Source organism: Hibiscus syriacus, unplaced genomic scaffold, assembly GCF_006381635.1.
Source record: "Hibiscus syriacus cultivar Baekdansim isolate YM2019G1 unplaced genomic scaffold, ASM638163v2 tig00112255_pilon, whole genome shotgun sequence".
NCBI lineage: Eukaryota > Viridiplantae > Streptophyta > Magnoliopsida > Malvales > Malvaceae > Hibiscus > Hibiscus syriacus.
In genome coordinates, this window is record NW_024063285.1 from 436,743 (window position 1) to 448,125 (window position 11,383).

The 11,383-nt window shown below is 31.6% G+C and overlaps 1 protein-coding gene across 1 annotated transcript; it reads right to left on the reverse strand.

Annotated features, from left to right (window-relative positions):
• Window positions 1-370: 370 nt before the first annotated feature.
• On the reverse strand, window positions 371-1,657 carry LOC120176815 (transcription factor MYB93-like). Its single transcript, XM_039183143.1, has 3 exons — window positions 1,467-1,657; window positions 1,258-1,387; window positions 371-1,171 (listed from the first exon to the last, which is right to left on the reverse strand). The coding sequence occupies exons 1-3, from the start codon at window positions 1,597-1,599 to the stop codon at window positions 454-456; spliced, it is 981 nt and encodes a 326-aa protein (XP_039039074.1). The 5' UTR covers window positions 1,600-1,657; the 3' UTR covers window positions 371-453.
• Window positions 1,658-11,383: the final 9,726 nt, after the last annotated feature.

The window sequence follows — 11,383 nt, forward strand, 5'->3', positions numbered from 1 at the left end:
TAATTATCTTATTCTTAACATTTGTCAATAGTCCGATCTATTAACCGATTAATTTAAATCGGGTACTGCAGAGACAATACGACTATCTCAACCCAGTTTGTTTCATTCACAAATGGTAAAGTTCGAATCTCTAACATTACTTAAGAAATCTAGTGCCTCATATTACATCCTATGCATATTTTAGTCCGAAAAAAATAATACTCTTTTATGACAAATAAATGAAAAAAATGAAATTCTGAATATGTTTAAATCAAATATATACTTATATTTAATTTCACAAAAAAAAGAATCATTATATATTGATAATAAGATGCTCTCAGCAACAGTCGATAATCGGTATAGTCGACGTATAGTAAATTAACGGCTGGGATGCATTTTAGTTATCTACAGTAACTACAAACAATGAAAAATCCGATACCCAACACTCTTCTAGTATAAAAAACAAAACCATATCTATGAAATAGTCTCATGCATGATAGAGTCGTCGAAGAAGAGTTCAGACCAGTACGGAGAGGCGGCTGCCGCGCCATTGTAGCTCGAGGCGCTGCTCGTATCTCCCGGATTATTGCTCACCGATGCATAGCCGGCGGCTCCCGATGTTACCGGAGGGGTCGTCGGCGATTGAAGAAACCACGACGATGAGTTATCGGTTAGGTTATCTCCGACGACAAAGTTGGAGCACTGACCCATCTCATCACTATTCATTGATGTTCTCTTCTCCATATTATTCAACGATGTTTGGAAACCGAAAGGGACGTGTTGTTGTGGTGGATGGTGGAGCAGTTGAGATTGAAGGGTTTCATTAATAATATTATTTCCAAGTGAAAATTTGGTTGAATTTAATAAGTTGAGAGAAGCTGCTTCCATGTCTGCAATGGCGCCGCCGCCATAGCTGTTGTTGTTGGTCATTGAAGGAGAAGATCGGAGGAGAAATTGGAGGTATTGAAGCTTAGCCAACTGAGCAGCCTCGGCCTGCAATGGATTCTCGAAGAGGTCTTTAAGGCTAGCGAGGGCTATCAGCTGAGGCAAGCTTGCGAAGATATCGGTTCTGGGTTGATGGGTCATCGGATCGATCCCCATTTGAATCAGCTTCTTCTTCAAGTGTGTGTTCCAAAAGTTCTTGATTTCGTTATCTGTGCGCCCCGGCAGATGTGTTGCAATGGCTGACCACCTTTTAACACAAGAATAAGAATAAACAAACACAGAAAAGAAGTGAAATTATAAAAATAAAAACTTTAGCGCTTTAGAAATAATTACTTGTTTCCAAGAATGGAATGCAAATACAGGATGGTTTGTTCTTCGTCTTGAGAAAACTTTCCTCTCTTGATATCAGGCCTCAAGTAATTCGTCCACCTTAGCCTGCAACTCTTCCCACATCGGTTGAGACCTGCAATGGCCGATTCCAAGTCTTGGTCATCGAGGATGAAAGAAGAGAATATTGATAATTAGGGTTTAAAAGTAGAAACCTGCAAGCTTAGGCAAAGCTCTCCAGCTACCATGGCCATGGTTCTTTATGAACTGAACCAGCTTTTGATCTTCTTCGGGAGTCCATGGTCCTTTCTTCAGACCATCTTCATCACAACAAGGAGATCTTCCCATGCTCGTTTTCTATTTCTTCTTCTTCCTCCTCTTTATCTTCTATGTTTGCTTTGCTTAATCACTTCCCTTTGTCATCAACTAAACTTCCCATACATGCTATTTATACACACACTATTTTCCCGGATTCTGTCATCCGCAAAGCGTGTATATTATAAGTAATGAATAAAGATTATGAAAAATATTATTTTCTAGTGGCCATACTTTTATTAGAAAAATAATTTGATCTCTAATTTGCACTAATAAAGTGTTTCCACGATTTTCCTTTGACCATTAACATTGTCTGGCCATATAAGTTATTTATTTTTATTTAATAGTATTTTTTATATAAAGATTTTTGTTAAGGATACAATGATTAACATTTACTGCTAATATATAATAGGGTAAAATTCATAAATAATAACAATTTTTTTAAAATTGATTTTATTTATGGTTGAACTTTTAGACATTAAACTTTAGATTAATTGGACTTTGTATTTTGTTAAAAAAAAGATAATGACTATTAAATGTTATTAAAAGGTGATGTAACATACTAAATTAATGAAAAATATTTTATTTAGCCCCTCAATTATAACTAAAATTTCATTTTAATATTTTTCAACATTTAAGTAATAATTCCTAAAAAAATAAAAATATATGAAAATAAAATATTTTTAAAATTAAAAAAATGTTTTAAAAATTTTAGATATCAAACAATGAAATTAATTTTTTATTAAGTAAAAAATATTTTATAACTAAATATTTATTTAATTGTTGTTTTATTTTTAAAATATGTAATTTTCAAGGTTCGAAAATCTATATTATCAAACAATAAAATTATTTTTTAACGATGTGATTTAAACATTTAACTTTTAGGATGATGCTGCCAGGCTCAACTAGTACAGATGAGCACCGTTAATGATGAGCAACATTAAATTAATTTATAAAACGTTAAATTATGAAGTACTAAACATATAATTATAAATTAGTTAAAAATATAAATGTAATTGAATTAAAATACAATATTTATAAAACATTAGTTTTAGGGTAAATTATACCATTTACCACCTAACCATCGATTTTTTAATTTTATCAATCGGGTCACCTAACTATTTAAATCTTATCAATCAAGCCACCTGCCGTTAAATATTAACGGAGGAGATGATGTGACAGTTAATAAAATTTATATAATTATACATTTAGTCCTCATTGCTTACACATTCTATTAATTTGGTCCTAATTCACTTTTATTTAATTTAATAAATTTAATCATCAATCTGACATGGGTCAGTGTGTAATTGGATTTTTTTATAATATGTTTTATTTAATAAATTTTCCATCCAATCAAATGGTTTCACGTGTCTCCAATTGAATGAATAAAAATAAATTAAATCAATAACCGCTACTAGTGGAGTTTGAACCTGGGACGCAAGCCAATGAATGAGCACCCTAACCACCAAGTTGGACCATTAAATTTGTCTATCATTCAAACATAATCCATATAATTTATAATATAGTTAATGGTAATAAATGAACTTATAAGGGCACAAACATAAAATAATTAAATAGTATGAAAATATAAAATATATATAAACAAATACTATAATTGATCAATAAATGAATATGTTTTATTTATATTTTAAATCACATTTAATGCAAAAATTAAAATAAAAGTGAAATTAATATGTAATAATTGAAATGTATCATTTTACATATTTTAAATTAATAAATTGTCTTCATTATTCTAATTTTATTGAACTTAAATATATCATATCTTATATTTTAAAATATTATAATGTTGATAAGATTCTAATCTTATTTACCAACTCTATATAAAATAGACTAATTCAATAAAATCAAGTTTCCCCTAAAATTTTCTTCAAATACATAATGAATAAATAATAAAATATAAAATTCTTACTCTAATCGGGATATAAACAAGTCAATGCATAAGTTAAAATGCTTACTACGATAAGCCACTCAACTATCAGGAAAATTCTAAGTCAAAGAAGCTCTTCGTTATATTTCAATTATAATATATTACAATTATTTTTATTTTTATTTTTCATTAAAATGATTTAAAATATAAATAAAATACATTCACATATTGATCAGTTATAATATTTGCGTCTGTGTATATATATATATATATATTATCGTATTATTCAATTATTCTATGTTAGAGTTCTTATTAGGTAATTTTCTCTTTTTTTATTGCCATTAACTAAATATATTATGTCATGATAGTTTTGTCATTTGAATGGTGTAGCTCTATGGTTAGGGCATTAACTTCCTCTCCTCATGTTTTGGGTTCAAACCCCACTAGCAACGGTTTTTGGTTCAATTTATTTTCTATTCATTCAATTGGTGACACGTGACACCATTTGATTGGATGAAAATTTATTAAATTAAATAAAAATATTAAGAAAAATCATCCAATCACACAGTGACACATGTCACCATCAGATTGAGGATTAAATTTATTGAATTAATTTAAAGTTAGGATCAAATTAATAGAATGTGTAAGTAATGAAGACTAAATGTGTAAGTAATGAAAATTTTATTAATTGTCACGTCATCTCCTCCATTAATATTTAATAGCATGTGGCTTGATTGACAAGATTTAAATAGTTAGGTGACCCTATTGAGAAAATTGAAAATTCAATGGTTAAAGTAAAAGGGGTAAATAGTTAGGTGGTCAATGGTATAGTTTACCCTAAAAAACTAATGTTTTATTAATATTGTATTTTACTTAAATTACATTTAGATTTTTAACTAATTTATAATTATACATTTAGTACTTTATAATTTAACATTTTATAAATTAATTTAACGGTGCTCATCATTAATGGTGCTCGTCTACGCTCGACGAGAGTTGTAGAAATTTTCTAACTTTTATTTAACAAATTTAAATGTAATTTAAAAATCATACATCATAAAATTATAATATCATATCAAATAATTTTTAATTTATATGGTAAAAGTTTAATATTTATAATATAAAATTTAAAAATAATTATTTATATTTGTTTTATTTTCAATTCAACGAACCTATTCAACCTAATAAAAACCATTTCAATTGAAATTAAGAGTAAAATGGAATTTTAATTATAATTGAAAGTTCAAATAAGATATTTCTTATTAATTTAACATGTCATGTAACCTCTTTAAGAACATTTAATGATGTTATACCCATTTTGTAACAAAATCTAAAGTTAAATATTTATTATGTAAATTTTAAAAATTTAATGTTAAAAAATAATTTTGACATAATTTAATAATCATTTATAAATTTTATCTTATAAAATTAATGGCGAATCACAGTGAATAACATGCATTCTAGAAATTTCTTTATATTAATGTTTGAATAAAAACTACGAAAAAAAGACAAAATAATTTTTATTTTTTCGAGGCCTATTAAACATAATTAAAATATGATTTCTTGAAAACATGGATATGTGAAATTGGTCAAAGAAATTAAAAGGAAAGCATTTCATACACGCAAGGGAACGAAGAAGAATAATCCTTTCGTCATTACGTATTTGTTTGGTTTGCACTTTTTGCATGGCTTCAATAATCTATAACGTCTATTCTTTATTTTATATTTCATGATCTTCTTAATTTAATTAAGAAATCTACGTACCAAAATTAACATATGTAACCATTATTTATTTTATATTTCATGACGAGCCTTAATTTAATTAAGAAATCTACGCAACAAAGTTAACATTATATATCTAACCATAAAACACCTTATTGAATTTAGTGTGATGAGACCTATGACTCTTAATTCAATAAGGAAAAGCATTAACTTTATTGTATTCGGAAAAATCTTATATTAATTTTTCATTTATCCAAATATTCATCATTTATTCAAAATTTACTCTCTTTTTTTTAATGAAAATGAGGCCATGCCCATTACATAAGATTCCCTTTAAACGGGTATAGGGATGACCATTACATTAGATTCCCTTTAATCAAATCGTGCTTTAAACACCGCCAGAGAATCTTACTTTAGTGGCTTTTCTAAACAAATGTCATATGAAAATCTTACTTTAGTGGCGTTTCTAAACAAACGTCGAAATATAATAGTTCTTTAGTGGATTTTTAAACAAACGCCGCAATAGGTACATATATCGTGGCATTTTTAGACAAACGCCGCTAAAACCTAATACTTTAGTGGCGTTTTTTGACAAACGTATAATAAGGTACATATATGTGCATTTTTCGACAAACACCGCCACAAATATGATGTGATGTAGTGGCATTTGTGTAATAAACACCGTAATAATAGCGCACATTAGTGGCTTTTATTCTCACGAACGCCGCAATAGAGTTAACGTTTAGTGTCATTTTTATAAAACGCCGCAATTGGTATCACATTAGTAGCGTTTGATATTGAAAACGCCGCAAAGTTTGAGTTTTTATCTCCTAAAACCCCTACCCCTTTTTCATCTTCTTTTCTTTCTGGTTTCCACCATTTACAATTTATCTACAAAGCTATAGCAGGCTGCCACTGTTCAACGCCGTCATGCCCTACACCATTCGTTCCTTGTTCTCATTTTTAATAAATCATTGTTTATATACCTGCCATCGCCATCGGTTTTTCTCCCATTTCTACTATACTATAATTCAAGAACACTCTTCGTTTGGAATTTGAACCATGGCGGGGATCGAAGGAGGAGGGACATTATTAAAAGTCTATCAGAGGACCAGTTTTACAATCCGACCAAGGCGAGAAGGTCGTTTCAGAACCAGCAAATCGATCAACTACGGAGGGCTCAAAGTGACGTTAGGTCACCCAATCAAATGTGGACCGGGATCTGGAGAAAGGTGTTGCTTCGACTGACCATCGTAAAACGGTTTTGGTTCTCGTTTCAGAGTCGGTCGTCTTTTCTTTGAGTAATTTGGAGAGGTTTTTGGACTCAGTCATGCTTTCCGTCCCTGCACTTCATCTCTCTAAGGTTCATTCAATCTCAAAATGGTAAGATCCTTTAGTTAATTTTTTAATTGTTTTTGTGTTTGTTTGGTTTAAGCTAGTTTCCGTTGTAGATTTAGAGTGTGTTCTATTTTGAAGTAAGATATATGATGTTTTAATTTGAGTGTTTGACTGTTTATTGAGTAGTGAAACTGAAAATCACTTGAAGACTGTGTAACTGTGTAAATAATCTATTTATGGTGTAATTTGCAATATATTTTTGGAGATTGAGTAATTTTATTTTATTTTTCAAAAAAGAGATTGATATTTGAATATGGATGTGGCAGAGGATGATGAGAGGGTGGAGGACATGTGACGGAGAATTTCAGCCGTATTTCGTCCTAGGTGATTTGTGGGAGACATTCAAATAGTTGGATGCTTATGGAGTTGGAGTCCCACTGATTTTGAATGATTCTGATTCTGTTGTTCAGTATTATGTACCATATTTATTCGGTATTCAAATATATGTGGATTCCATGAAATTGCCTGCCAAGTCCAGCTAATTAATACATCGCTTGCATTGAGTTTATTTGTCGTTCGCTTTAAACTTGTAGGACCTTAATGCTTAGTTCTACATAGTTTGTTTACTTTCTGGCCTTTTTTTCTCTTTTCTTAGCTAGCTATGTGTTGTTATTAACTTATCTTATGGTTTTATTCTGTCAATTTGGTAAAATTGTGACCCACGTTCTCTGAGTGGTTCTTTATGCTTGAGTGATTTTTATATTCCTATGTTGAGGGTTCTACTTACTTTGAACTGAAGTATCTCCCATCTCAATTCTAAACTATTTATTAAAGCATGATTCTCTTCTTTGAATGTAATTAAGAGCAATCTATAACCGTTTGAGTTTGATTCTTGTAGCCAGTGTCTCAAGTTTCCTATCCTGCATGACCTGGATTTAGTTGTTCTTTTGGTTCAAGTATTCTTTATCTGGTAAGGGTAAAGGGGAATCTCTTTTACTTCTTTTGTAGCATTAGTTTAGAAGGTGAAAGTGGTAATATGCAAGTGCGCCTATTGGCGCGCAAATAATAAAGTAAAAGTAAAATATCGTTCCCTTGAGGAGTATTGCCTTGTTCTTACTTAGTATTAGAAATGTCAAATGTTAGTCAAATTTATTTAAAGAGTCCAATTCTATTGTGGACACCGTTTTTCGTCCGGGCGGGGAAAAACTGATACCGACTCGGAGTTTTTTTCTTTGAAAATATTTCGAAATGTGAAGAGTCGTCATCAATCATTTAAGGTGCGATTGAAACACCGTAAAAACCGGGTGATTTTAATAAAATATTTTATTTTAATAAAATATAGAGTTTTGGGGTCTGCAAAAAATCTAAAAATCAGGTTCGGGAGTCGGTTACGCGTGGGGAAGGATTAACACCCCCACAAGCACCCAAAAATTGATACCTAGTTGAGTACACTATATTTAAAATCGAAATTTTTGAGTTCGATTTTTATGTAATTTAAAAATCATTAAGGATGCAAAGTTGAAGAGGGTATTCGTTTGTCGAGACCGATAGCATTCGCCCCTGAGCGTAAATGCGAGAGATAAGCTATTGTGCCTAATAACAAAATATTGTCTCGTTTTTAGAAAACATGATGCGACTTTTGAAAAGGATGTCGACTTATTTCGGGAATTACTAGTAGTCATTCCCTGAGTATACTTGCGAGAGATATACTATTAATTACCTAATAAGTGAACATTGCCTTAAATGTATAAATAAAATGTAATCAGACAAAATTGTATTCATCCTAATTAAACTAAAAGTAAATTAAGGTTTTTTCTAGCTTAAAGTGTCAAATTATGAAAATTAAGGAACCTAGGGGCTCAAACTTAAACGTGTAGGCTCTAACATTAATCCTATTTAATTATGTAAACGTTAAAGCTCTAATTAAGTTTGGGGGCTAAATGGTCAAAGGATTAAACTATGACTATGAGACCTAAATATAAAATCCTAAAACGTAAGGATCTAAATTACATAAAATAAAATAACAATTACTAAATACAAGAAAATAAAAGTTAGTAGTTAAATAGGAAATAAATAGTGACCAAAATGCAAAAATTAAATTAACAATAGCTAAATCAAAAACTAACAGTGACTAAATTAAAATAAAACAAAACAAAATGATAAAATTGCAATAAATTAGAAACGAAAGGTCCAGTGACGAAAATGTAAAAACAAGGCAAAGTTTTGGGGACTAAAAATGATAATAACCCAAAAAGTAACAACACATGCACAAGAAAGGCAGAATAGAAAAATCAATTCACGAAGTTTTAGAAAAAAACTAAAAGGTCACTACACATGACTAAAATATAAAAACACACTAAAAGTGGGGGGATTAAACTGAAATTATACAAAAAAATTTAAAGCACAAACAGAAAATGGAAAATTATAAAAACAATCCCTTCCAGTGACCATTTTGTAAAAACACGAGAATTGTTGGGGGACATAAAAATCGATTTCCCTCGAGATTGTTTTATAAATATAAACTTTTTTCCTTTTTTTAATATTTCAATTTTCTGTTTTCTTTTTTGAGAGAGAGAGGGTCTCCATTCTCTCTAGAATTTTGTCTGATCGCTGCGCAGTCGTTGTAGTCGCCGCCAACCGTCGCGCCGCCTGTTTCCGGTGGCTGTTGGTCACCGAAATTTACGTGGAGACTTGTCTCGACGTGGTGGTCACGGATCAAGCTCAGTTTTGTGAAAAATGGCACCCAATACCTCGAAATAAGCCGATACCCCCTTGGCTTCCACTGCCCAGATCTCCGCCGTCCACTATTGGATCGGGCCCAAATTTCAGTATGTTGCTCCTCTCCTCAAGATGCTCCTCCTCACCGTTTGGATCTGCGAACCGACCCCAGAACGTCGATGAGGTTTCAACCGAACGTAAGGTACTCTCCTTTTTGTTATATTTTTTGTTTCGAAAGCTAATAAAAATAAAATAAAAATACCAGAAAAAATATTTGAACTTTTTTTTATGGTTTTTATTGATTTTTAAATGGGAATGGAACCCCTGTATTACATTTTCTATTTGGGTTTATGTAGCCCGATTTGTATCTTTTTTATTCTTTTTTTCTTTGTTTATTTCAAAATAATTGAAAAAGTTGTGCTTTTGTTGTGGATCCAACTGTGGTTGTCAGTTGGTGGAGAAAGAGGTGGTAGTGGAGAAATCAGTGGCCTACTGGGTCGGGTCAGTCCCGGGTAGGATTCGAGTAGAACCTTGGGCCTAGTACGGGGCTGAAAATTGGTGATTAAAGCTCTTTGCTCGTTGCTGTGAAACAGGAATAAAGCAAAGACGTAAAGAACCAATTTTCATACAGCTTGGTCATCTGATATCTCTAAGCTTCAAGTTCTTCTCATTCTGAACTTTTCACTCTTATGTTGATAGGTGATGATTCAACTCCATATGTGATGAATCGAGCAAGAATGAATATGTTGATGATGTTGATCCAACTCCATATATGATGAATGAGACAAGAATTGGTGCTGTTCCAACTCCGTATGTGATGAAATCGAGCAAGAATGACAATATTGATGATGCTGATCCAACTCCGTTTGCGATGGATGAGCCAAATAAAAATGTCGATCCACATCATTCTGTGATGAAATCAAACTAGATGTCGGTGCTGATCTACCTCCTTATATGATAGAATAGAGCAAAAAATTGTTGTTGATCCAACTCTTTATGCGATGGATTTAAGCGAAATAAAAATGTCGATCCACCTCCTTCTGTGATGGAATCGAATGAGATGTTGGTGTTGATATACCTCATTATGTGATAGAATCAAGCAAAAAAATTGATGATGATCCAACTCCTTATGCGATGGATTTGAGCGAAATTAAAACGTCGATATACCTCCTTCTGTGATGGAATCGAACGAGATGTCGGTGCTGATCTACCTCATTATGGGATAGAATCGAGCAAAATGTTTAACAATCTCTTCATTATGAATTTTTTACTGGAAATGTTGATCCACCTCCTTCTGTGATGGATGAACCAAGGTTGAACAAGTTCTTCTCATTATGAACTTATTCTCCCTCGTCGGATGAGCTCTTCTCATTATGAACTCACCGTTGGAAATGTTGATTGGTTTATATTCTCTTTGAAGATTTAAACCTGCAAAATATTGTCATGTGTCAGTAATAATTGTGTTTGAAGTACCCAAAGGTATTGACCTGAAGGTTCTCGAATCTTTGTTGAGATCCACTTTTTCAAAAATGAATATGTAAATTGATTATTTGCTGAACTCTTCTTCTTCAACATGGAATTGTTAAATGAAACCTCTGCTAACTTTGGAATTCCTGTTAAATATTCAACATCTGGATGAATAAGAAACCTTTTTTAAGAGAAGCTCTCTCGAGTGAGATAAAATTTCTTGTTTCAATGGAAAATTGTCTCAAGCGAGACGAAGTTGGTTTTAAGAAAAACCATCTCAAATGAGATGCATTTTGTTTCAAGAGAAAACTGCCTCAAGCAAGACGAAGTTGGTTTTATTATAAGGGAAACGATCTCAAAGATTTGTGTTTCAAGAGAAACTGTCATATGAGAGAAAATTCGTTTCAATGGAAACAATCTCAAGAGAGACAAAATTTGTTTCAAGAGAAACAATCTCAAAGTTTATGTTTCAAGAGAAACTGCCTCAAGAATGACAAAATTCGTTTAAAGGGAAACGGTCTCAAGAGAGACAAAATTTGTTTCAAAAGAAACAATATCAAAGTTTATGTTTCAAGAGAAACTGTCTCAAGGGAGACAAAATTCGTTTCAAGGGAAACATTTTCAAAGTTTATGTTTTAAGAGAAACTGTCTCAAGAGAGACAAAATTATTTTCAAGGGAAACTG

Bases quoted from the DNA above. Each gene is read 5' to 3' on its own strand.
- LOC120176815 (XM_039183143.1), bottom strand. From the start codon at position 1,599: ATGGGAAGATCTCCTTGTTGTGATGAAGATGGTCTGAAGAAAGGACCA. The intron at 1,388-1,466 runs GTTTCTACTTTT...CGGCCATTGCAG, and splicing joins AGCTTTGCCTAAGCTTGCAG to GTCTCAACCGATGTGGGAAG. The intron at 1,172-1,257 runs GTAATTATTTCT...TTGTGTTAAAAG, and splicing joins CATTCCATTCTTGGAAACAA to GTGGTCAGCCATTGCAACAC.